The sequence below is a fragment of the Coturnix japonica genome, chromosome 3 (genome assembly GCF_001577835.2).
Source record: "Coturnix japonica isolate 7356 chromosome 3, Coturnix japonica 2.1, whole genome shotgun sequence".
NCBI classification, from domain to species: Eukaryota; Metazoa; Chordata; class Aves; order Galliformes; family Phasianidae; genus Coturnix; species Coturnix japonica.
Window position 1 is genome coordinate 91,389,598 of NC_029518.1, and position 27,100 is coordinate 91,416,697.

At 39.2% G+C, this 27,100-nt stretch overlaps 1 protein-coding gene across 1 annotated transcript; it reads left to right on the forward strand.

Annotated features, from left to right (window-relative positions):
* The first annotated feature begins 619 nt into the window (after positions 1–619).
* GEN1 (GEN1 Holliday junction 5' flap endonuclease) lies at positions 620–15,499 on the forward strand. Its single transcript, XM_015859585.2, has 13 exons — positions 620–1,255; positions 2,843–3,029; positions 4,079–4,255; positions 4,847–4,957; positions 6,344–6,417; positions 6,875–6,966; positions 7,731–7,881; positions 7,995–8,031; positions 8,130–8,210; positions 9,811–9,941; positions 12,239–12,300; positions 12,817–12,960; positions 13,101–15,499. Exons 1-13 carry the CDS (start codon positions 1,095–1,097, stop codon positions 14,375–14,377), a joined length of 2,685 nt encoding a protein of 894 aa, XP_015715071.1. The 5' UTR covers positions 620–1,094; the 3' UTR covers positions 14,378–15,499.
* The last annotated feature ends 11,601 nt before the right edge of the window (positions 15,500–27,100 follow it).

A 27,100-nucleotide genomic window follows, 5' to 3' on the forward strand; every position in this document is an offset into this window, starting at 1 on the left:
CTGGGTCGGATGGAGGCGGGAGTTGTCAAGGTTTTAAATTATAAGGAGGGCTTGTTTTGGTTTGTTTCTTGCCTGAAGATTCTAATTGAGTGTATTCCTGACGTTTCGTATTACGGTGGAGAATGTAAGAAAGGAACTCAGTCTCGGCCTCCTCTTGCAGCCAGTCTCCCATCTCTGTAAGACTGAAGATAGTGTTTCCTTTTTGTTTGTTTTTTTTGTTTTTTTTCTGAAGGATGATGCAAGTGGCTGGTAGCACTCTCCTATAGGACAGGCTGAGTGGATATGAGCTTGGCCGTTTGGATTAACAATGCCGTATAGTGAATGGAGGAAGGTGTGGGTGTACCTCATGCAGGCCTTTCAATACCTGAAGGGAACTTTACTCCCAGAGTAGGGAGTAAACTCGTTTCGGAAAGGGCTGACAATAGCAGGACACGGGGAAATGGTTTTAAGTTAAAAGAGGGAAGATTTAGGTTGGATGTTAGGGGGAAGTTCTTCACTAGGAGAGTGGTGAGGCCCTGGAACAGGCTGCCCAGGGAGGTTGTGGATGCCCCGTCCTTGGACGTGTTCAAGACCAGGTTGGACGGGGCCCTGGGCAACCTGATCTAGTAAATGTGTATGTTTGGTGGCCCTGTCAGGCAGGGGGGTTGGAACTACATGATCCTTGAGGTCCCTTCCAACCCAGGTCATTCTGTGATTCTGTTGTTCCATTGAATCCCTGCACATCTCTGGAAGTCTGTGTGCCTTTGTTAGTTTCCCCTTGTGCATCCAAGGATCTGATGGCTCTGATATGTTACTGAATGGCTGTCTTGCTTTAAAACAGTACAACACCTTGCAAAGAGACTGTGCTGTTGTACATTGGATGAGGAAGCTTCTTGAATTTAACATGGCCCTGTTCACCAGAAGCCACAAGGTGGCATATCCTCATGTGTCTTAAGCAGGTCTCAGAGTCCGTTTCAAAAGAGGGATGTGCTTTCTTGGGTATTTGTTTTCTGGTCTTAACATTCATAGTATGTCATGTTTCTTTTTTTGAGAATAATTTTTTCCTTCATCTTTACAGCTAAAACCTTCCTGCTGACAACAGAGAAGGCAGAACAATGGGAGTGACTAATCTGTGGCAAATCCTGGAGCCTGTGAGGCAGCCTGTAAGCTTGAGTAGTCTCAAAGGAAAGACACTTGCTGTTGATTTAAGCCTGTGGGTTTGTGAAGCACAGACAGTTAAAAAGATGATCGGAGTAGTTACCAAACCGCATCTGAGGTATGGTATCCATATAGATATTTGTAACTAAAAGTAACTAACTGGAACTGTATGATTTAAGTTATAGCTTTTCTTCTGAATTTATAACTACTTATCTCCAGTATTCAAATTGCTGTGTTGCTTTGATTCTGTTGCTATAACCCGTGCTGTGTACATAAAGGGTTTGAAATGATGGCATGGTCGTACTGGTTGAATTAATACTTGGCTGCAAATAGGGTAACTTGTTGAAGCAGCTGTGCCGTTATTGAGGCCTCAACAATGGGTGTGAGATGTGTGCAAGCAGAACTGTGCTAGAATTCTTAGAACATAAAGATAAGGAGTATTTTTAGGAGTATTTGCTTGGAATTCTTGTAATGCTGTTACAAGTTGGTAGTGAAACAACCTCAGGTAAAGACAAAAATACAGATAAAAGTTTGTTAGCTTGGGGATCAAACACAAGAATCTAATGAGGAGTAACAAGGCCAAGTGTTGCACTTGGGTCAAGGCACTCCCAGATAAGAGTACAGACTGGGTAGAACTCATTAGCAGGACATGGGGAAATGGTTTCAAGTTAAAAGAGGGAAGATTTAGGTTGGATGTTAGGGGGAAGTTCTTCACTAGGAGAGTGGTTAGGCCCTGGAACAGGCTGCCCAGGGAGGTTGTGGATGCCCCGTCCTTGGAGGTGTTCAAGACCAGGTTGGAAGGGGCCCTGGGCAACCTGATCTAGTAAAGGTGTATGTTTGGTGGCCCTGCCAGGCAGGGGGTTTGGAACTACATGATCCTTGAGGTCCCTTCCAAGCCGGGTCATTCTGTGATTTTGTGTGAGAGCAGCCGTGCAGGGAAGGACTTGGAGGTCGGGATGGATGAAAAGCTGAACATGAGCCAGTTGTCTGCTCATGCAGCACAGAAGACCAGCAGTGTCTTGGGCTCCATTAACAGAGGGGTGGCCAGCAGGGACAGGGAGGTGATTGACTGCCTCTGTTCTACCCTTATGAGGCCCCATCTGGAGTAATGTGGCCAGGTCTCGAGCCCCCCAGTACAGGAGGGGTATGGAGCTGTTGGAGAGGGTGCAGAAGAGCGTCACGAAGATGATCAAAGGCTGGAGCACCTCTTCTGTGAATAACTATTGAGGGAACTGGGCTTGTTCAGCTTGGAGAAGAAAAGGCTCTGGGAGGATTTCGTTGTGGTTTTCCAGTACTCAAAGGATGCTTACAAGTAGGGGTGGGGTAGGGGAAACTGACTTGGTCACGATGATCGGATAAGGGGGAATGGCTTTTTAAACTAAAAGAGGAGAGATTTAGGTTGGATGTTTGATAGAAGTTTTTTACTCAGAGGGTAGCGAGATGCTGGAATAGGTTGCCTAGAGATATTCTGGATGCTCTGTCTATGATGTCATTTAAGGCCAGGTTTGTTGGGATCCTGGGCAGCCTGATCTAAGGGTTGGAAACCTTGCCCACAGCAAGGGGTTAGAACTAGATCTTTAAGGTCTCTTCCAGTCTAAGCTGTTGTATCGTTCTGTGACTGTTCCTGGAGTAGGCCGAGGGATATAATGAAACCTGATTTCTTTAGATGTTTTCCTTAATTCTGAAACTCCTTACTTCATTGCAGAAATCTATTTTTTCGGTACTCTTTTTTCACATCGATGGGGATTAAACTGGTGTTTGTCATGGAAGGTGAGGCACCCAAGCTGAAGGCAGACACCATGAGTAAGAGAAATGAGCTACGATATGGAGCTTCCACCAAACATGGGGCTACAAGAACAGGGAGATCTGTTTTTAAATCCATTTTAAAAGAGGTGAGTAACCGAGATGTGTGTCACAATATTATTTTTTTTAATGCAATAGAAACCTTTAACAGCTTGAAAATTAGAACTGAAAAGAATTAGTTTTCTGCAGAACAAATTTCAACAGTATTTGGAGTTAGAGGGAACACATCTCTTGCAATTGTGTTTTACAACATCAGTTAATGGTCACAGTAGTGTGGCAGTATCAGATCGGTATTCTTGTTTGATGTGTTCTCTATGTTTTATACTGTAGTGAGCCACATGCATAACTGAGTGCTTATTACAGAAATGTGGCTTCCTTGTCACAGAATCACAGAATTATCAAGGTTGGAAAAGACCTAGAAGATCATCTAGTCCAACCATTACCAGTACTTCTCGGCTAAATCATATTCCTCAACACCACATCCAAACGTTTCTTGAACACTCCCATGGTCGGTGACTCCACCACCTCCCTGGGCAGTGCATTCCAATGCCTGACTACCCTTTCCTAGAAGTAATACTTCCTAATGTCCAGCCTGAATCTCCCCTGGTGCAGCTTAAAACCATTCCCTCTAGTTCTGTCACTGATTACACAAGAGAAGAGGCCAACCCCCAGCTCACTACAACCTCCCTTCAGGAAGTTATAGAGAGATGTATTGTCATTGGATGTCATTGTCATTGGATGTATTGTTGGAAGTCTACCGTGTTAGACTGTAAGTTTCTATACCCTTCTCAGTTGAGAAGCTTTGGCTGCAAAGAATTTATGCTCAGTAATTTTCTTTTTTAATTCATTATTGCAGGTATTTTGCCATTCTTGTAAATGGAGTTTTGTGAAATAAAATATGTTGGCTTTCATCATGCTTTGTGATTAACTTATTATATATTAGTATGTAATAAATGGTCTTAGTGGAATGTTTCCTTTGACTATTACAGTAAGATACTTTTGTAAAACAATTGTTGTATTAATATAATCTTCTATATATTCTATTTCAGCCCAGACATATAAACTGAGAAAATAATGCGGAATAACTGGATATAATTTAACATTTAATGTATATTTCCTTTTGGGTTCTTTCATTTAGTGCCTCCAGCTGCTGGAATGTTTAGGTGTTCCATGGGTTCAAGCGGCTGGGGAAGCAGAAGCAATGTGTGCTTACCTGAATGCAAAAGGCCATGTCGATGGGTGCATTACCAACGATGGAGATGTTTTCTTATACGGAGCTCAGACAGTTTATAGGAACTTTGCCATGAGTTCTAAGGTAATGTACATCAGTAGGGTCAAAAGGGGATCTAGCTGCCTCTGTAGAGTCTTCCCAAAAAAATGTAAGTGGAAACTAAAAGGAGGCCTTTGAAACAGTTGCTTGGATATCATGCTTATCTACTAGTTTGTGTTGATTTTAACTATCCTTTGAGAGGAACATTTTTATCCATGTAGTGGGTTTGACAGCAAAACAACTGAAAATGACTGATTGACAGTAAAAATTATATCTCCAAATATTCTTAGTTGACACTTTGTATAAAATGGATAAAAGATTTTGTGCGTTTTGCTTGGTAAACCTTCTAAGGAAGTGAAGGAAAAATGAGATTGGGTTGGTATTCCTTATCTTTATCTGAAGGGTAGTTTTTAAGTAGTTGGTATCCATGCTTACAACTTGAAATTCTAGAACTTCTGTTATTCTTGTGGTGTATATATACCACAAAGTTATAAATTTTAATTGCTGCTGTATAGGATTTTTCCATCAGACCCTTCTGTATTTTATAGAGCAGACCTGTTGTAGAATAGAACTGCAGACATGGCAGTTTCTTCCTGGTGTCACGGAAATGAAAGAAATGATAAATTTCTTCTTCAGGAGCCACATCTTGACTGCTACACAATGTCCTCTATTAAGGAGAAGCTTGGTTGCGATAGAGAGTCTCTGATTGGACTAGCTGTTCTTCTGGGTTGTGATTATCTTCCAAAGGTAAGTAACTACTTACAGCATGTCAGGAAAGGCTTGTACATGCTAACAGAACTATGTACAATACATGAAATAAGAGGGTTCCCAGTGGGACAGTCCATCATACTGTAACTACAGGCACTACACAACCACTGAATGGGAGCAACTAAGTTAACTCTTATATCATGGTGTTTCAGTTTTAATAAGCCTGTCTTTTGCAGCAACAGGCAGAGTGCATCACTCTAATTCTTTCTTTATTTAATTGAGAGACTTGGCTTCTGTTACATGAATCTGTAAACACTTCATTATCACAAAATGAACACTAATAAGGCAGGGAGAGGCAGAAGATAGTGGCTTATCAGTAGTTTTTGCAATGTCCTTAGCAGTTTCTGGTATGCTGAGTTATTGCATAGTCCCACAATGGCACAATTATGTAATACCAAGCCAGTCTTGAGTTGCTGCAGCCCAGCAAAGCAAATAATGATATGAACTTCTAAGGAAAGCTGAACTACAGGAGTGCATTAGGTGTGGGGATTTGCAGAACAGTTAAGTGGGAATACCACTCTATAACTGCACTTGCTTTATTCATTACATACAAAGATGCTTATTTCCTTGCAGTAGCTGAGTATGTGATAGTCTGCTCAAGTGTCAGGCAGTAGTCCAATGGTAATTTCTAATTGGTTTTGAAAATAGATTTATGTCATGAAGTTACGTATATTCAATTCAGTCATTACATCTGAGTGAAAATGAGCTATTGATTCATTTGTGGCAGTGCTGTAGGAAGGGACACTCAATATGGTGTACATATTCAACTGCACTGATTCTTGGTAAAATAGTGAGCATATGAGCTGAACAAAGAACTGAAAAGCAGCATGTACATTTAAATGTTCTGGTTGTTTTTGATCAAATGTGTTGCTCCTGAGTGTATTTAAGAGTTACAGTGAAGTCCTGGATTTCTGTCCTTAAGCAACTCTTGAAAAACATATTTCTACCATTTTGATTTCAGATAAAGAGTCTTTGTCTTTCCAAAACTATGATGAAGAGTTTCAGCTGGCTGGCTGGCATTTAGTTGGCAAGAATGTAGTGTCCAGTTTCAGATAGGAGAGAAAAGGAGTAAGAACAGGGGTAAAAAGTGCAGGAAAAAAGACAGCAGTAAACAGGAAAACGTGGCTTTATCTGGGCTGCTTTTGAGGGTAAGGCCATTTTTTGCATCTTGCGTGGCACAGTGATTGTGTAGCTCCAATCTTTTGCTATTTCTAGCTTCGTAACTTTGTAAAAAATGAATTTTCTCAGTATAGCTCAATGCCTTGGATTGTTCTTCTGTTGTCTTGTCCATAATGTTAGAAATGCAGTAAAGATGTGTGTACTGCATATGACATTTCTTAATGTTTCATATTTCTGTCTCTATAGGGCATTCCAGGAGTTGGAAAAGAACAAGCTTTGAAATTAATTGAGTCTTTGAGAGGTCAAAATTTACTGCAGAGGTAAAGTGAAAATTTTCCCTGTGTACTGAAATACTTTGATTTTTAGTTCACACGCTTTCTGGTTTGGGCTTCAGCTCTGAGACAATGCTAGTAATACTTTTTAAATTGTTTTGAGAGTCAGATGGCTGCATTGTTGTTTGCCTGAATAAATTACATGGTGTGCCGTGTGAGCTTCTTAATTGTTTTAAATATCAGCTGACACCCAGCTCTAGAATACGTTGTTGCATTGAATTGAAGTCACAAGGACTGATGATTTTTATTTTTACCAGTTTGTGGATTAGGACATGAAGTACTAAATGCTTTCTGTGTTTGTTATCTTAATGTGCATGTCAGTAGTGGTAATCCAACAATGCTATTCTTAAACAAATCATGTAGTTTCCTAACTTAGACAATACTTGTGTGTTTTAAATATGAACGTATAAAGTATTTCTTAATCCTTTAAATATCACCCCTATAGGTTTGAGCAATGGAAAGAACAATCTGGGCATGATAGTAATCCATCTTTGGTTGTTAAAAGAGTAGTGCACTGTTCTGAGTGCCATCATCCAGGTCAGTGTTGAAAGCGTGGAATTTTATTTTTAGCTTAATTATTTGTTTGCTCTTGATTCTGGATGTTGGGGTTATTGGCTGGTTGAATTTTTGTGACTAGCATTACAAATTGCTTTTCTCGTCATTCAGCTTCTGACTTCGCATTTTCTGCGCTGTGTATCATACGAAGGCTTTCCGAGGGTGCAAGTGACATTCTTCAAATGTGAGACCAGTTGATAGCAGAGTGTTAATACAGTGCATTGTGTGATCCCAGATATTTACCTTTTTAACAATGTCAGTAAAGACAGCCCACTGTAGTAGCAAGCAACTTGCTTTTCTCCTCCATAAACTGGTGTTGTGTAAGGACTGTTGCTGGAATTTGCTGTAGCTTTTTCTTGAGAGTAAATTAGTCCTAACCCCATTTTTGTAGTGTTTTTGGTTGGTGAACTCATTCAAAGCCATTGCTCTGGATGGTAATCAGAAGAGGAAAACGGCTGGTTTTATATATCCCTTTCTTATTTTGTAAAGATGGCCCATGCTACTTCTGTAACTTCATTTATCGTAAATTCCTTAGCACAAGGTCTGAAATGGTTAGGGAAAGTCTTAATAATTTATTCTTTTTGTCAGTTTTTATGGTAAGTATGTAGCTGATATACTCGATCTGCTTACAGCTGCTATTCATGCCAGATTCATGTGCATTCTGACCTTTATATTTTTATTGCTAGTATTGTTTTTGTAGTTTTCTAAAACCTTGCTTCTCATCATGATTTGTACACCTTCTATAGGATCACACAAGGAACATGAGCACAGTGGATGTAAATTCTGTGGAAGCACCAGATACTGCAAACCCAATGACTCCAAATACTGCTGCCCTTGTGAATGGCATCAGTTAGAGCAAGTGAAACAAGCAAGTGCAGTGGAGGACAATATCAGAAAGTAGGAATGTTTTAAAAAAGAACTGCTTTCCCTTTCATGCGCAGAATGAGCATTTAAGCTGTGCGTTTTTCCCATTTGTTATTCACTTCCTAACACATTTGTTTTACCTTCAGAAAAGCTAACAGTTGTGAAGGCTTTCCATTCTCTGAGGTAAGAAGCCTAGTTAAAGACTTATTTTCCAAATCAATTAATTGAAATTTCACGTTTTTTGCTCTTTCTTCAACTCTCTCTTTCCTTTTTTTTCCAAGGTTATCCAAGAATTTCTTGTAAACAAGAATAAACTGAACAAGACAGTGGAATGCAGAAGGCCAAATTTATTGTCATTTCAGGTACGTGTGAAAATACTGAAAATATCCATCTTTGTGGATTTTCTTGTTTTTGCCTTAAGGAAGTCATCTGTGATTTTGATTTTCATTGGTAATTCTATGGGAAATATAATTAAAGTACCTTGCTACGACTTTTTAATTCATCTCATTTTTTTGAAAGTCAAATATTGGCAACTCTGAAAAATTAGTTGATGTAAATAGGCATTTAAAAAAGCTGAAGTAAAATCATTTTGAAAAAAAAGGTCAGTTAGCATTGTTGCATTTTTCACTGTCTAGCTTTACTAGAGTGGACTGTTGAGTACTGGATCATCTCTAGTGTATAAAATATGGTGTGTTTATGAGGCATAATGCTTCAGGAATGTTACCTTTCTCCCATCTTTCATAAAGGATTTGACAGGAGTGACTCTTGCTTTTACTTGTTTGCCTTGTCTTCATACCAGCACTTTGGTTATGATAACTCAAGTTATGATTGCAGACTTTGAGGGTTTTTTTGGTTGTTTTTTTTGGGTTTTTTTTTCTTGAAAATAATTTCTTGGTATCACTGAGTCAGCCAGCTTTTGTACTTAACAAGCAGAGACATTTATTCTGAATTGTGCATATTGAGGCCCATATTTAGCTCAATACTATCACCTTTAGGTAAGGAGGCACTTTAATTCCAAGTGCTCAAAACTCAAAAGTGGCATACAGAGTTTGCTCCAAAAGTAATGCCAATGCTTGTTTCCATGCAAACTACAACAGCTACAAACAGCACAATACTGTGGTGTGATAGAGCAGATTCTCTGCTACAAGGCACATTTTTTTTCAACATAATCACCACTATTAGCTATGTATTTTTGCCACCAATGAGTGAGAGCATGCTCTGTTTGTAAAAAACCTGTACCAGCAGAGGTGGCCCACAGTTTCACAGCTGCTATAACAGCGTCATTGCTAGGAAGACTTTACCCATGCAGTCTGTCTTTCATTGGCCTGAACAGATGGAGGTCAGAGGGTGCCAAATCTGGACAGTCCAGCCAAGACTGGCAAAGTGCTTCATGGTCTTTAAACAGGTGTGGAGGCTTGCTTTATTGTGTAGCAAGAAAAAGGTTGTCTTCTGGGTCTGGCTCTGGAAGTTGGAGCCTTCAACTTAGTCAGCATCATGATGGAGGAGTCAGAGTTGACGCTTTGTCTGGGTTGCAGGAAATCTAGAAGTGTCATCCCTTTCCCATCCTAAAAGATCATATCATTTCACCCACTGAGGGCTCCATCTGAACTTTTTCTTCAGTGGGGAATTCATGTGTCGCCACCCCATCGACTTCCATTTTTACTGACTTGTAGCCTAGCTTGTCACACATTTCATTATGACAGCTCTGCATTGCCAGCTGGAATGTGGCTTTTCTTTTACATCTCTGTTCTTTAACTTGTTATTGACAGCAGGTGGATCTGTTCATTTAAAGAGGTAACTTGGTAGTGAGATATAGTTTGGCATTACTCTAACTTAAAGAATGTTCTAGATGTTTGAAGCTTTTAGTTTTGTCTTCCTACTATACAGCTGTTGAAGTTTGATACCTAGCTGAGTAGGAAAGTTTTAAAGCATATTTTTTTGTTGTTTGTTTTATATCAACAGATATTTGCTTCTGAGAAGATGGAATGGGAAAAGCATTATGCTTGTAAGAAACTGTTAGTGCTCTTGACGCGTTATGATATGATCCAGAGAAAATTTGGATATATTGATTCAAAGCAACTGCAGGCAATACGGTAACATAATTGGAGTTCTTCACCCTAATGTTTTACTTCTGCTGGAGGAATTTTTTAATTTTTTTTTTTTTTTTTTAACAAAACTAATTATTTTCTTTCATCTCTGATTCAAGCTATTTGCTCCTTTTGAGTAGAGCTAAAAATTTAGATGAACATGTTAACATATATGTTGCTGCTGCACAGTTATACATACAGCAGTTCTCTTATGTTCCAACAGAGCCTGCTTTTTCCTGTGCTTACTTCTGTTATATTTCCTTGGGTCTGTGCACATGAGAATCATAGAATCACAAGGTTGGAAAGGACCTACAAGATCTTCTAGTCCAACTGTCCTCCCATAACAGTAGCTACAGCAAACCACTAAACTGTATCTCAGAGCTCCTCATCCAGACACATCTATAACACTCCCGGGGATGGTGACTCAACCACCTCCTTGGGCAGTCATTTCACTGCCTGACTACTCTCTGAGAAAAAAAAGTTCTTTCTTATGTCCAATCTAAACCTCTTCTGGTACAGTTTGTGGCCATTTCCTCAGATTCTGTTTGTTGCTTGGGAGAAGAGGCCAAGTCCCTCCTGATCACAACCTCCCTTCAGGAAGTTGTAAAGTGCAATGAGCCGCCTCTTCTCCAGGCTAAACAATCCCTGCTCCCTGAGCCTCTCCTCATAAGACTTGTTCTCCAGACCCCTCACCAGTTTTCTTGCCCTTTTCTGGACACATTCCAGGGCCTCAATTTCTTAATTGTAGTGAGGAGCCCAAAACGCAACACAGTACTCAAGATGCGGCCCCACCAGAGCTGAGTACAGGGGGATGATTACCTCTCTGCTCCTGCTGGCCACACTATTTCTTATACAGGCCAGGATACCATTGGCCTTCTTGGCCACCTGGGTACTCTGTTCATATATGTTCAGCCTAGCATCGACCAACACCCCCAGGTCCCTTTCCTCTTCACAGTCATCCAGTCACTCAACCCCAAACCTGTAGCACTGCATGGGGTTTGTTGTGGTCAAAGTGCAAGACTCAGCACTTGGCCCTGTTGAACTTCATCCCATTCACCACAGCCCAGTGATTCCAGCCCTATGTGATTTACCTTTAAGGGGTTACTTCTCTGCTCAGATATTTAGTGATCTGGTATGTTAATAAGCCTGTGTAAACTTTTAAGAATCTACAGTGTCTGTTGACAAAAGATTGCTAAGCTTAACTTCACAGAATGAAATTGTTATTTATCTTCCTAAGAGGTTTTGTTTTTTGTTTTTTTTTAATGGGATCCACTCCACATTCTTCATTTTAAGGTTTACTAGTCATTCCACTTCTTGGTGCCGTTCTTGTTTTTTTTAGAATTAATTTTAGGGAACAAAAAGCGGCTGATGTCAGTATGATATCATAGACAAGCTGTTTTGTTCAGCATTATTATATTATATTCATCATTATTATTATAACTGGGCTTGTTATAATAAGAGATCACTTTGTGGTCTTCAGTACTTGAAGGGAGCATTTACACAGGAGGAGGGATGCCTGTTTAGGAGGGTGGATTGTGATAGGACAAGGGGGAATGGTTTTAAACTCCATCCCTGGAGGCATTCAAGGCCAGGCTGGATGTGGCTTTGGGCAGCCTGGTCTAGTGGTTGGTAACCTGGCATATGGCAGGGGGTTAAAACTAGATGGTCATTGTGGTCCTTTTCAACCCAGGCCATTCTATGATTATCTTACAAAAGAGTGACTGAATTATGTTGTTTGGAGGCTGCTTTTTATTGATCCGATTACACAAGTTACTGGTGTTTTACTTTGGAAGAATTTATATGTTCCATTTATGTTTCTGTTTAGTGTTTTAATAGTTTAAAAGACAAATCTTTATCTAGTTTTCTTTTCACTGTTGTTTTAAAAACAGTAATGAATCAGCACTAACCCCTTTACATGTAGGAACTTAGAATCTGAAATGAACAAGAACAGCCGGTCTTCATGACAGCCCGGTTTACAATCTTACTTCATGCTCTCATGCAAAAGATGTGAATGGTACTGTCTGTTCATTCAGAAAATTACTGTTTATGGCAACAGTCTTCTCCATGGCGTAGTTGAAGATACCAAACTGATGTTTGTGGAAGTTTGCATTAGGATTGTATGTTACAAAACAGCTTTTTGATTTTTAGTTACTCTACTCTGTGCTAAATTCACTGCTGCAGAGTTTGTATTTCTTCTGCTCTTCATCATCATAAATTAAAATACTGAAATATGTTTAGGTTCTTAAAGGTTCTCCCTTAGATTCTTCATTTCATGTTTAATGTGTTACTTTCTTTTCTTGCAGTATAGTCAAGACACGTGTCAAAAATGGAATTCCCTGTTTTGAAATTGAGTGGCAAAAACCAGGTTGGATTGGTTTCATTGCTTATTATTGAACAGTCTAATTCATAGAAAAAGACAAAAGCATTCTTTAAGGAGGAAGATAGTTTGATGGCATTATGAGTAAAAGGTGTGTGAATAAGAATGGAAAAACAGTACTGAGAAAGAAAATGTCACATTTCAGATACCCTGAAACCAAGAGCAAAGTAAGACAAAAAACACAAATAATACCCCCCCATGCCACATTTTTACCACTTACCTATAAAGCAAGAAGCTTGGTTTCCTACGTTTTGTAGTCAATAAGATCTGACAGTTTCATGTCATGTGTTGTCTTGTTTCAGGATGACAGGCTTCAGTCCTCAGTGTGTCTATATACTGTGGGAGCTTGTCAGAAAGCAAATGGCTGTGCCATAGCTAAGCCTCAAACACTGTGCTATTTGTCTCTTTACATATATTCATTATACTCTGATCTTTTTCTTTTATTCCATCCTCTGATATATTTGCATATATATATTTCTAATATCAGTTCATTAATTTTGATAGAGCACTATGTTGATGCAGAAGATGAGCCTGTGGAGTTGTATGTAGTTACAATAGAAGAACAGTCTTTGTTTCAGGCTGCTTATCCAGATGTTGTGGCTCTTTACCAAATGGAAAAGTCAGAAGCTCTGGCAAAGAAGCAGAAAAGTAAGTCCAAAAGTTTTTATCTTATTAACTTACAGGCCTTGCCAGATTATAAGAAACAAAAGTAAGTATTGGTAAGTATTGCTCAGCAGTAGAAGTACAATGTTTATATGCTTTATTTTTTTTATTCTTATTATTTTTAGACAAGAAAAACAGACCAGAAGAAAAGGAGTTGTCAGATGCTTATGGTGATGTTACCAGTCTTCTGTCTCAAATGAATTTAAAGTCTGCGCATGTAACTATTCCTGTGCCAGACCACACATCTGATGGAAAAACTCCACCTGAATATCAGATATGCCAGAGAAGCATGGAATCAAAAGTGTCATCCTCTGTAACAGCTGATCTACAACTGAGCAGTATTGAAAGGAAAGGAAACTTCTTCAACACTTCACCAACCCATGGATGTAATAATACCTGTGATCCAGTATCTGACTTGACTGTGTGCATAGCACACTCGTATCCACTACATTGTGAAACAGTGAAAAATAGCTCAGAATGTTCTGGTTCTGAGCCGTCAGGTCAAGATCATTCTGATAGTGCAGATGATTTGCTTTCAGATGGCCATATGGAACAACTTCAAGAGTTGTCTTTAAGTGAGCGTATACTTAAGAAGACTTCTGTTCCACCAAAGCCTATGCTGCCAAAAGATGTAATGCAACAGGAGCCTTTCAGACATTTTAAACACACAGAAGCAGCACTGAAACGTGATAAAGATTGTCTCACTTCCTCGTGTCAGTTAAATAAACTAGTGCGAGACACTAAAAATGTGCTACCAGAAATCTGTGCAAGTGAATCCAGTGCACCTGTTTCTCAAGAAGGTGGCACCCTGTGTGAAATGATGCAGAAAGTCCATAATATAAGTTGTTCAACATCTCTAGTCCCCAGTGGGCAAACAACAGAGCTGTTGCATACTGTGTGTGAAGTGCCTCAAAAGCCAGCAAATGTTCCTGTCAGTAACATTACAAAAACTTGTACTCAAACTGCTTGGAAAACTTCTTTTAAGAGTGTGTGTCAGAGCAAATGCTCTTCTAGCGAAGACAGTGATGATGGGACCGTCAATAAAAATCCAATTTGTAAGCAGAAGAAAAGACAACTGAACCCTGGCCAGTTTAAAAAGACTTTTACAAAGAAAAGGTATGACGCTGCTAGTAGCAGAAGTACAAGCAGTGACTCGGCACTTGTAATTAAAGGGAGGGAGAAAATCACCAATTTTAAGCAAGTTGGTGGGAATTCATCATTGGAATTATCTCCAAAAGATTCCTCTGTAGTTGAAGTTGACTGTTCCCAACATTCAGGAAAGCTGTTTCAGAGCACGGGTTCCAGTCCTGCACAAGTTGACAGTGATGTTCTGATTTCTGGGTGGGAAGACAGTCCTCTTCCCCTGGCTGAAAGAATAAAAAGAAGACTCAAAAGCAATTAGGTTGCCCATAAAATAATTATGGTAACAATTAAGTCTGAAACTTCACTTCTTATAGAACTCTTTTTCAGTGTTTCTTCTGTGCTATGTTGATTGAAGTGTGAACATGATGAATAAGAAGGGTGGCGAAATACATTACACTGATGCTAAAGTTTGCAACTAATATGTTGACAAATACTAAGTCAGGCATTATAGGCGAATGCCAATTATTCTGGGCTTAATTATGTTCTGAATGTGTAAACAGCAGACTATGGTATACAAGGGAGCATGGTTGGTACTTTTGAATTATGAAGTCTTTTTTTTTACCTGCCAGCTTGTTAAAGCTATTAGTCCTTCTGCTTATACAAATAGACTTACTTAAAAGCAGTAAGTATGGGATGCTGGATGTGTTGATTATCCCTAACGGGTCCAATAGAGACATGCAGCGGATGTACATTTGAGCATAGCTTAATTTATAACATGCTGTGCCCTGTAATAAACCTTTGAATGTTTGTACCTTCCACGTGGAATAAGCCATATAAGGATATTCTGGTTTTGTAGCTGTCACTTGTGCTATTAAAGAAAATTCAATGGCTGTTTTAAACACAGGTTTATGTTAGGGCATTCATTAAAAGGTCAGTTATTTCTTACAAAGGCAGAAACATCAGAAGTTAGGAAGCTAAACTCTGATTGTGTTTAAAGAAGAAATAGTAAATGCAATCTGCAATGAGTGAAAATGGTAACTTCTTAGCTTGCCGACTGGCAGGTAGAGAAAGCTGATTCGTAGTAAACTTTCTAAATGAGAAATGAGTTACATAGATGAGCAAGAATTCCAAAACTATTGGAGGTGTTTTCAGTTTTGAAGATGGTTTCTTTCTGGAGGCTCACCACCCAGATGGCGTGAGCATATAGCTGAAAGAACAGAAACGCTATGGAGAATCAGAGAAGCAGTCACCCACCAAACAGAAAGGGGAAGATTCCAGATGCTGCAGTCAGCGGTGGATGCATTTTGTGTATGTGTGTGCAGAGGAACGCTTGTTTATGTTTGACTCTTTTTTTCTTTCTTGCTGCTGATTTTTGAATGCCAAAGGTTGTAATCAGTAGCTTGAATTTTCATGAATAAAAATATCAGCACTGTACAACCATTCCCTATGCATATATGTACTCTTTTATTGGAAGGATTGTACATTTTCACCTATACTTTGTGGGTTTAGATTTGAGTTTAACGCTGGACGGTAAGCTGTGTTTTTTGGGGACGTTTTGTTCATTTTTTTTGGTTGCTTTTCAGATTCCTGGAAAGACCGACTTACTGAAGGATTTTCCAAATATACTGTGCTGTAATTAACAACAAAGTCATGTTTTATGGACTGTGAAAGTCAGAAATGAGATACATTCATGAGATAGTAAGAACTGCAGTGCAGAAAAAGTGAGGAGCAGCAACAGATTTGAAAATAACTGCATAGGATTCTGCCTCTCACACTGTCTCTGCTCATTGCAGCAAATCAACATAGGAACGTTTATCCTTGGGGGTATCATCAGATTTGTGATTCTCTGCAGAGTGGAGATCACAGTTTAAATGCATTTGGAGTTCTCACCTTACTATAACTTACTCAAGGCAAGGATTAGAGCCAGTTTCTCTACTTTGGAGCTCTTCTTAGTGTCAAAGCTTAAGCTTTGCAGACTCACATTTGTGAAGAAAGTGCTTAAATATATTGAATGGGTGTAACAGATTTAGGGGGAAGTTCTTTACTATGAGAGTGGTTAGGCCTTGGAACAGGCTGCCCAGGGAGGTTGTGGATGCCCCATCCTTGGAGGTGTTCAAGACCAGGTTGGACGGGGCCCTGGGCAACCTGATCTAGTAAATGTGGATGTTTGGTGGCCCTGCCAGGCAGGGGGGTTGGAACTACATGATCCTTGAGGTCCCTTCCAACCCGGGTCATTCTGTTATTCTGTAACAGATAACATCTGCAGAAAATATTGCTGAAAGATTATACTGAACTGGTTTCAAGTGTAAGTGAATGTAATGCATCAGCCCAGTGCCACCAAATGTATTTTCATTTACCCATCCTGGTCAGCCAAAACAAATCTGTATCAGGATGCTTCATGCAAAGCAATAAAATGGTATCTGCTCTGAAGGTGGAGCGGGTAAGATACATCATTCTTCAAATACTTCTCTGGAAGTTATTTCCATGTAAGCATTTCCCTGGCTCACTGCTGTATCACTCCTAATGTGGCAGCCATTCTAGCGATACCTGGCGTAATATAGACCAGGAACTTAGGTTCTGTCTTAGCAGTATAAATAGCATTATTTCCTCTTAACAAGCAGTGTTGTTCATCTGTTTGAACACAGCAAATTTATATAGCATACATTAACAAGGGGAAGTGTTTAGCGTTCTTCACGTGATTGTGATTCTATTGCAGTTCCATGGGGAAATCAACCAGAAAGTCATGTGAGGAATATATATGTAGATGTAAATACATACATATAAATATATGTATATACATATATACACACATATATATACACACATATATATACATACATACATATATATATATGTGGATTTTTGGGGGGATCATTTTCCACTATATATATATATTATAATATGTTATATAAATATATAAAATATTTATATATTATAATATATATTATATATTTTATATTATAATATATTATATATCTTGTATATTATATAATGTATAATATATAAATATATAAAATCCATATTTCCTGTGTATCCCACTATTGAGCTGCAATTACTTTTTTTTATTATTTCTTTTTCCATTGGGAGATATTAGTGACGTACACAGGTGTGTTCACAGATGCTGCTAACAAGGATTTTGTTCATAATCATTGTGTTTAAATTAATAACAGAATTGATAAATGGTATTTATGTGTGTGCGTGTATAAATAGTTGACAGAAATGTTTTCTGATTTGAGAATGAGGCATCTAAGCTGAATTTTAGTGATTAGCGTGGGCTTGGCTGTATGCTATTATGTTAACAAAGTGACTGGGAAGATGCTGCGGTGCAAGAGACTAATGGCAGCTGCTACTTGAGACAAGATAAAGTCTTTTCATGTCTAAAAAGGTGTCAAGCTCTGCCGTGTTGTATCAGTAGATAAAAGGGAAACTGCAGTTAGAATATTATTGGGAGTTGTTACAAACCCAAGTGCTGCTGGCGAAACCTGAACTCAGCGCTAGATTTAGCGCTTTTTCCTTCAGGAAAGAAAACAACTGTTTGAAGAAAAACAAAACGCTGACGGGTGACAGAACCACTCTTGCCCAGTTCTCTTCCTCCTATCCATCACTGTGGCTGCTGCCTGTACTGAACTGAATTGTATTTATTAGTCTTAAACCAAAGAACATTTACAAGTTCTATAAAGCAAGGCTTTATCTCCTGAAAGAATTTTCCTTGTAGGGCGTGGGGTGACCTTGGATCACCGAGCATAGCTGGAAAAACAGGTATCCTTAGGAAATTTTGCTCAAAGAAAACTGCTGATTACACTCACGTACTGGTGGATATGTGAAGTAAATTGGATGCCTGACAGAAATACAACAAGCTAGCTTTATGGATAACTATAATGCAAAGTAAATTTGTGTTGAAGTAGCTGTACGTGAGTGTTTGCTTTATTTTAAAATGCTATTTGCTCAGCCAAACTGGTTTTCCTACCACAAACATTCTGGATGACTGCATGTAGCGATGCATGAGGTTGTGACCAAAGTGCAGGAGCTTGGTCTTGTTGAACCTTGTGGAGCTGGCCTCAGTCCATCAATTCAGCTGATCCAGATCCCTCTGTGGAGCCTTTACTACCCACAGGCAGATCTGCACTTCCTCCCTGCTTGGTGTCATCTGCAAACTTGCTGAGGGGTGTACTCAATCCCCTCATCCAGATCACTAATAAACAGGACAGGCCCCAGTATTGACCTCTGATGAATACAATTAATGATCTATTGCCAGCTGAATTGAACTCCATTCACCACCACTCTCTGTGCCTGGCCAGCAAGCCATATCCTTACATTCTATCTTCTTCCTCCATCCCAGCATGGTAATGCTGCCTGGGCAGTATTCATATGGCAAACAACAGACAAGATGTCCCAAGTTTTATCTGCTGCAAAACAGATGGAATTTGTGGCCTCATTTCTGACCCAATTCAGGCTTCTTCCAGGGCAACATAATAACCAGATCCTAGAAAGCTTTAGCTTTTGTCTGTAGCTCAGCCCACTATTAAATCTTGTAAATATTCCCTTTGACTCTTTCATACTGCACTAAATTTGCTGGGTGCAAAAGAACCCCGTTTTCCCATTTTTCAAAGCCTGGAATTTAATGGAGCAAAGGGCTCTAGGAGTTACAGCCACATACTTGCCTACTGTAAATGGGCTTTATAAGGCTTCATCTAGACTAACATGGTGATAGCTTTTGTAGTATGGCCTCTACCAAATAAGATATTCCAGCTAGAAATATGGCAGACATTCTCTTTTCTTGTAGTCGTAGGGCTGATGTCTCAGTACGACCTATGATGATGTTACCAGTACCTTCCATGTTGCCATTTCTGATGTTAGTGATGTGAAAGGTAGGCTTTAAAGCACGCTATAATAGCTGATTGATCCCCATATAGCAGCTTAACAAATGAAAATCACTTACCCTTTGCTTGTTCTGCACTAAGGTAAAAAAAAAGATCCCACGTTTTGTGCTGGGAGGTCATTAAACAGAGATCCAGGATAAATGACTCTCAACAGTCATAAATATCCTCCACCTGCCTGGCCCTATTTACTGCAAGCACAAGACTTTGTGGTAGAGTAAGTGACAGTGAACAGGGAAAAACTTCAGAGCAGCCATGTCATCCTGGTGTGACACGTGTGTTGGTATCTGTATCAGCTTGCACAGCTTTCTTGTATGAACACATCTAAAACCTTGTTACTTGCTCTTGGAGAAAAGACCTTTTTTGTATATTATGTTTAACAGCTGATCATTTAGAGCGTGACTCAAGTTGGTCACTGTAGGTCACTATGATTCTGTTTTTAAAAGTAGGAAGGAAATGAATGGGATTTCTTCACTGAGAAATTAGTTATGTTTCCAAAATAATGGCAATCTAAAATAAGGATGGATGTGGTATGGTATCCAGAGGACATACAGCTTAGGAAATGCACATTAACAAAATCCCCTTAATTTAGTCCAAAGCCGTAGCAAAGAAGCCAGGTGATAATTCTTGGTGTGTAAATCTCAACAGCTCATAGTTTGTCAGTTAATAAGAATAACACATTGTGAAGATTCTTTTTGACACTGTAATAACCCATTGCCGCAGATCTCAGTTTAACTTTAATAGCGACGTCATGTGATCAAATATTGTATTTTTGGATCATTTGAAGAATTTATTATGCAGATATTCTGATCAGGGGGCTATTGGATCATTAGCCAAATAAATCAGAAGGTAATAAAGCTCACAGGAAGATAAATGGCTTTCTTTTTCTTGTTCTTGCCAGCCAATTCAGGCTAATTTAAGCCTTTCACAGAATGGTGATAATGAAGGATTTGTTCTCAGCAGAGTTATGGCAGGTGATTTGCATTTGAAAGTTTGACACATTTATAGGGCTTTGATCTTCTCACTCCAGTGCTGTGCCCCTGGCAGACACCTACACCCACGTTTGCCAGGTGGAGCATCCAGGGGCTCCCACAGCTCTGACAGTCACTGGGAAGAAATACACTAGAAAAAAAAAAATAGCCAAAAATTAGCCAAAAGTCACCCGAAATTGCAATTCTGTTGTTGAACTTGAGTGGCTTTAATACCATGCAAGAAAAATAGTATGTTTGAATTAATATTATTAGATTTTCTTTCAAGCTAAAGCGAGTCCTCATGGAAAATATTTTGAATAAATACAGATTCTGATATAATGTTCACCAAGACAGGAAGGTTGGCTGCTTCTGTGTGCATGAAATTACTCTTAAAAGGGCACATATCAGTGTAGGACACTGAGACTTTTGTCACCTAGCACACTTGAGAAAAGACAGCCATGGAGTTGTCTCTTAAATATCATTTTGTTTTTTGCTTGGTTGTTGGACCAGGGAATAAAACCATCTGGGCATGAAAGCAATCTTCAACTGGAAGAGGATGCCTGGAAATAAAATCAGATATTTACTGACATCATGAACGCACATGAGCAAAATCAAGCACAGAGCCTAGGAAATACAAAGGATGTTCATAGTAGTGTCTGCTGTCTTAACCTGAAGTAAGAAGGGTCTCATAGGATTCAGCAGGAACTCATCTGAACATTTGAAACAAGATCATTGTATTCTCCATGACTGTAAAATTGAATATAATCAGTTGTCTCCTCTGCTGCACTGTAATGGTGAATTCCAGATCCACATGCAAAGAATTCATTTTCTCCTCATCTCAGAACTGATTCCTAAGGGACGCACTAACTAAAAAGTTCTGGCATGAAATTTATTCCTGTCCAAATAATACAGATTTCTCCAAGCTGAGTTTTCCTTCTATCACCACAAACCCTGCTAAATAAAGTCTGTGCCTTTCTTCCTTGTAGTTCCCCTTTAGATACTGAAAGGCTGCTGTCAGGTCCCTTACAGCCTTCTCTTCTCTAGGCTGAAGAACCAATCTCTCAGCCTGTCCTCATAGTGCACATGGGGATTCTTGGAGGAAGAAAGAATGATGGAGCTTAGGGATGCTTGGAGCTGGCTTCACACTGCATTCTGTGTTTGGGAGGTTCTGTCTGCCCCAAGGAATGCTCAGTCTTTTTAAAGCTCTGCAGTAAGTGCTGATGACCTAGTGTATGAAGTATATCAAAAGAAGCAGAGACTGTCTAAATGTGAGCTTAAATTAGATGCATAATAATAGTGAGTCCCCAGTAGATCTGCGGAGTCTTTTTGTTCCCCTTCCTCTAGAAGATGCTCCTACAATCTAAGAGTTAACTTCATGTTAAATGCACTTGAAAATTCAGTTACCAATGCATTTTGCTCTTCAAAAGAGAGCGCTACCCATCTGTGTTACTTTGCTTTCAGCACATCACACAATGTCAGCTATCAGATCAGAGCAGGAGACTGATGAGCGTGCATCCAAGCCTGACAGGTCAGGTCAATGTCAGGGGAAATTACAATTCCCTTTTTTCTCTCCCCCCCCCCCCTTTTTTTTTTTTTTCTTCTTTTGAATACAACCCATTTGCTGCTATTTACTTTAGAAGACTACTTCCCTGGAGTGTGTGGGTGTGTGGGTGTGGGGGGGCTCAAATGCTTTAAAGTGATATTGCCTGGACAATTTAGACTTAGTTGTTTTCTGATCATGTCCCCATTTTATGCAGTGTTTTTCAATAGGAAAGTGACAGCAGCTTGAAGTCAACCCCCGTGGTAGGCACCATGGAGGAGATCTCATCAGAGAGGGATCCATCCCCTGGCACAGTCACAAGCAGGGGATGGGGGCTCTGGCGTTCTGTAGTCTGCAGTGATTTACTGTTCTCCTTGGTTTGCCCCCAAAATAGAAGACTCTTAGTCAAGACAATCATCTGCTCTCACTATGTGCATCTCTGCTGGTGCAAGAGCTACCTGCTTACCCATACATGCACACTTAAATTGCCATTGTCTATGAAGGAACTTAGGGCACACACCAGAAATCTACATCTCATCAGAGTGATGGGGCAGCCAGCAATGTGCAGTGAAATGGGGTGTCAGGGTGAAGGAAGCTGAGTGTGATCAGTTATCTCCTTGCTTTTTCAACTAATACGTAAGTATGAGCTTAACTTACTGGCCCATAGATAAGTTTTCCTAGTCAGAACTTAGGGTTGTTTGCTCTCTCTCGTGTTTTAAAAAATAAAAATAAAATAATGAGAGTTTGCTAAAGTAAAAGTTGGCCTTGAGCAATGGCTTCTTGCATTTATAACCTTAATAACTACTATAGATATTTATTTATTCTATAACATATGCTTTGGATAGGTTGGATATCCAAGTGGATAATGAAGTGTTTTCTGATTCTAACATTAGGTTTATCCATATAGCTGAGCAGGTAAAGAAAGGTGTATGATTTGTATGGGCAGGGGATTTTAAAAAGGCATCTTATTCTACCAAGAAAGATAGAAGGACAATGAAAAAGAGCCTGAAAGTTAAGTATACAACTAGACCAAATCTTAAGGAAAACAGAAGGAAGAAAGGAAAGGAGGAAGGGAGGTAGAAAAGAGGAAAGGAGGAAGGAGAAAGATAGGAAAGGAGAAAAGGAGGAAGGAGGAAGACAGTTTTCTCTGTCCAGATCCCTCTCAGTGATACCTCTGCCCTCCCATATATTAATCACTCTCTCCCAGTTTGATATCATCTGGAAACCTGCCATGTGTGCAAAGTTTTGCCATTGAAAACAGCAGCAACTTTGCTCAAATATTTTTGTGTCACCATTATAACACTGAGTTTAGGTTGTGAGGCAGATTCCCAAAAGCATTTGGAGCAAAAATAGAGAGAGAGAGAGAGAGAGAGAGAGAGAGAGAGAGAGAAGTACTTAGTACAATTCCCGTTCATTAGTGACTTCTTGCTTTTTGTGGAACTGAATGTGATTAAAGTTGATATTCAGCAACCTGCAATTTAAAATCAATGGTCCCCACCAATGGATTAAGCAAGAGCTTGGGGAAGGAAGCCTGCAACATGCACACAGCACTCTACTTCAGAACAGGGGAAATATGTAAGTGCTAAATAATATTTATAATCTAACACTTGTTGGTTGTCTCTTACCCCAAACTATTGATCCATTTTATAATTATTAAACTGAGCTTCAGGCTCTGCTCATAGCATAACTTCATTTAGCACCAAGATGAAATATGGTTTCTATTAGCAGCAAACAGCAATTCTGCACATCAGTGCTCAGACACGAGGGAGGGAGAAATGAGAAGGTCCTGATGAGGTTCACCGGATGGAAAGGAACAGCTTGAGATGAAATGTAATCAGAGCGACTGAAAAATAGTCTCCTTTACAAACACTCAGCTTCAGCTCTGCTGCTCAACTTGAAATAAGCACAACTGAGATAGTCATTCAGATTTAGAATCATAGAATCATGGAATTGCTCAGGTTGGAAAAGACCCTAAAGATCATGAAGAAGTCCAACCGCAACATATCTGAACTACCCTAACTCTACCAACCCTCTGCTAAATCATGTCCCTGAGCACCACATCCAAATGGTTTTTAAACACATTCAGGGAAAATTTCTGGGCCATGGGATTTCTCATAGGAATTAGTGAGGTTTAGAAAATCTGTCACTCTGCAAAATGAACCGTCTGGAGCACAGGGCACAAAGTATCAGTGCAAATGCAAGAAATCCAGAGTCCCAACCTTGAACTTTGTCTGCAACCCTTTTGTGCTGCCCCAGTGAAACCACTGTCAGACATGACAAAATGAACCATCAGGGTGTTTACAAAGAGATTACATGAAAAGTTTGTACTTTATGAAACTTGATCCTATGCTTTTGGGTAGAAAACAGGACATTGCTTGGGATCTTAAGATGTTTACAGCAGGTATTCCTCTGCCTATGAAAAGCTTTGAAATATATCAACTCAATTTCAGTAGTCATTTTGTTCTAAAAACATGTGAAAGCTGATACAGTGAATCTGCAATAAGAGATAATGGAGTTCTCCCTATATATGACTTTCTGATAATATCTGAAACTATTTTCTGAGCAAAATGAGCCTCATTAGGGCTCCCTCCCCCCTCAGCTGTGCCCTTTCCTTCTGGCTGAAGTAGCCAGTAGACATTAAAGACCAACCACATAGGCTAATCTCCTTTCAACTTCTGTTAACAGGGGTATTAAAAAGACATTCCTGAAAAATCAGCTGAAAGCCACTAGGTAATAAACTCCCCACTTAAAAGGTGGATAGGTGTAAATTCCACACGTAGGCCTTTTCATCTAGGAAGCCAGTTGCTTGGAGATCAGATGTTTTAAATGAATTGCGGAGCTGATGTCACTTTTCGGTCAACAGAGACTGCCACTATTTGGAGGATCAAATAGATGTGAGGATGTAAAGCAAGTAGATAGGTCCTGCTCCTGCCAGGGCAACTGCAGAGAGGTGCCTGCCACCATCCAAAGCCCTGGTGAAATCTATGATACTTAGCATGACATCCACAATACTTGCCCATCTTCAGCAGACTGTTGGTGTGGTATTTTGGAGTTAAGAGCACTGAAGAGTTTAAATGCCTGAGGAAGGATTTTTAAGAGCTCTACAAGTCACCAGTTTCTAGTCTTACTACAAATGAGTAGCTGTGTTTTCTCTCATCCTAGCCACCGAAGGCGGTGATAACAATTAGGGATGCAGTTTGCACATAGTTTTCATTGACTGTAGTAAGGGGTGTGGGCTCCTTTTTATGGGTCTGGACTCAGAATCAGCCCCAGTTCTTACTGCCTTGCTTCCCTCTGTGAGTTGTAGATAATCGTTCATCCATATTCTTTGCAATACTGACCTCAGAAAAAGACGTAGATATTTGCTGGCACACTGTAGCTTACTTATCTACAAATCCTACTGATTTCAGTTGAGACTGAACTCAAGTTAGACCCTCTTCCAAAAGTATTTAAAAATCTCCAAATAAATTCATTTAAAAAAAAAAACAAAACAAACAAACAACAACAACAACAAAAAACAAAAACAAAAAAACAACAACAAAAAAAACAACAAAAAAACAACAAAAAAACCCCCAAAAAACCACAACACTTCAAATCAAGGGAAAGCATTAAAAAAGACAGAAGCATCACCCAGTGGCTAATGAGACTCTGGATAACAAATGTGCTGGATCCTTTTCTTCCTTTATTGCTCGCTTAGGCGTAAACAGAGGTGTCCAGTGTTACTTTTCGGAAGTGTTGAACACCTGCTGCGTCTGCTGAAGCCAGCAAGACCTGCAGCTGCCCACACCACGTTTTGCATCTGTGCGGCTGGGTCTGCGCAAAGCAGGACCATGAACAGCCAGCTGCACAACGAGTGGGAGGCAAAGTGGAGAGTGCTTGGAAAACCATGTTAAATGAGAGAGGAAGTGGCTTTAAGAGCTTTGCAGATGTAGAATAAAGTTGAAAGCATATCATCTTAGTGCTCTATTTGTATAATGTGCTGCTTGTCAGTGCAGTAAGACTGGACTTCTGTCGTAACTCTCAAGAAGGCAGACTGCTAAGTGTTACTGGAATATATTTAGCCATGCTTTCTCTGCTTTAGCTTGCATTCTTCCCATTTGATATGACTTTTGCCTTGATGTGTCAAGTCTGTTTTCCCTTCAAACCTCACAGCTTGGTGGAAATATTTTACAGACTAAAAACATAGATCAATCCTTAAATATCTATATAATTACCTACCATATCTCTAGGTGACAGATTACCTGGACATCTTATTTTAAATTTAAACCCTGTATCAGGCACACACAGAAGCTCCAAAAAATAAAATAAAATAAAATAAAATAAAATAAAATAAAATAAAATAAATCTATTTTATGCTTTTCTTCTACATATAAAAACTTTTGCTCCATTCGTGCTTCTCCTTTCTCCTGTTATAAATGCAGAAATCTGAGTAGTGAACCTTTCATTTTAAAGGAGATGAAGATGGAGATGTTAGCCTTTATATTGCTGAATAAATTACCGGAATGGAAATCAAAACTGTCAGTCAAGCAGAAAATCTCTCATCATTTTGTAAGTGTCAGTGAGTATGTCATTGGTGTTAGCCTCATATCTCACTGCCTTGCAATCTTTTGGCATTACTGGGAGAACAAAAGGGACCTCCCCAGATCTGCAGAAGGTCGAATAAAATAAAGATTGTAATGCTTTTTTTCCCTTCTTCTTTTCCCATGTATTTACAGTTTAGAAAGGTGACATTTGAAACACTAGACTTTCTTAGCTCTTTAATAGGTGAGCATTAAACAATACTAGGATATAGAATACACCTGGCATCCAGCAAATAGCCATACCCTCCTCTGTATCACGTTTTCAGCAATGCTATAATGGAACACCGTGAGCACTTCTACAATTTCCAATATTTTTTTTCCTATTGTAACCATTCCTACTCTGTGAGATCATTTCCCAGCTGATGATTCTCACAATGCAGGTAGAGATGTAGTTGCAGGCAAGAATTAATTACAGAATCACAGAATGAATCCAAGAGAAGCTAAAAACTATGATACTCTGTTGAATTAATTAGCCTGTAGAACATAGAGGGAGCATGGACCTTAGTCTGCTTCTTGATTTAGCCAAAACTTCTCGGTTTTTTTTGTATTTTTGTGTGTGTGTGTGTGTGTGTCTGAGTGATATTTTCAATAATTTACCCATAATTGATGGTATTTACCACTACTATGTTTGGTTTGAGATAGCAAACACGTGATTAGTTGAAAGTTTTGCTTCCAAATTTGACTTCCTTTAAGGGCTTAACTGTTGATTCCAAAATCAAGATCAATGAGAAAAAAGTTTCATATATATATAAAAACATGTGTTTATATATGGACCATGAAGGTACTATGAAATACAAATACTGCAAGGAAAACACAAAAAGAGAATGAAAGAGATTTTAACTGTGACAAAAGCGACTTCCATTTTTATGCTAAATCAGTATAGAGTCTGACTTGTGACTTGGTGACCTCTGAAATGGTGCTCAGTGAAGCTCACTCATCTCACTAAAGTCACAAAAAATACCCGCTGTAAATCTTCCCTTAATTTTAATTTATAGCAGGAATTTGTGTTTCTTAGGACTTTTGCAATTCATTTTCCTTAAAGAAAGAAAAAAGAAAAGATGCTTCTAAATATTT

Excerpts from the sequence above, each read along its gene's own strand:
- GEN1 (XM_015859585.2), top strand. The coding sequence starts at position 1,095 with ATGGGAGTGACTAATCTGTGGCAAATCCTGGAGCCTGTGAGGCAGCCT. Across the intron at positions 8,211-9,810 it reads CAAATTTATTGTCATTTCAG|ATATTTGCTTCTGAGAAGAT; the intron begins GTACGTGTGAAA and ends TTATATCAACAG. Across the intron at positions 12,301-12,816 it reads AATTGAGTGGCAAAAACCAG|AGCACTATGTTGATGCAGAA; the intron begins GTTGGATTGGTT and ends TAATTTTGATAG.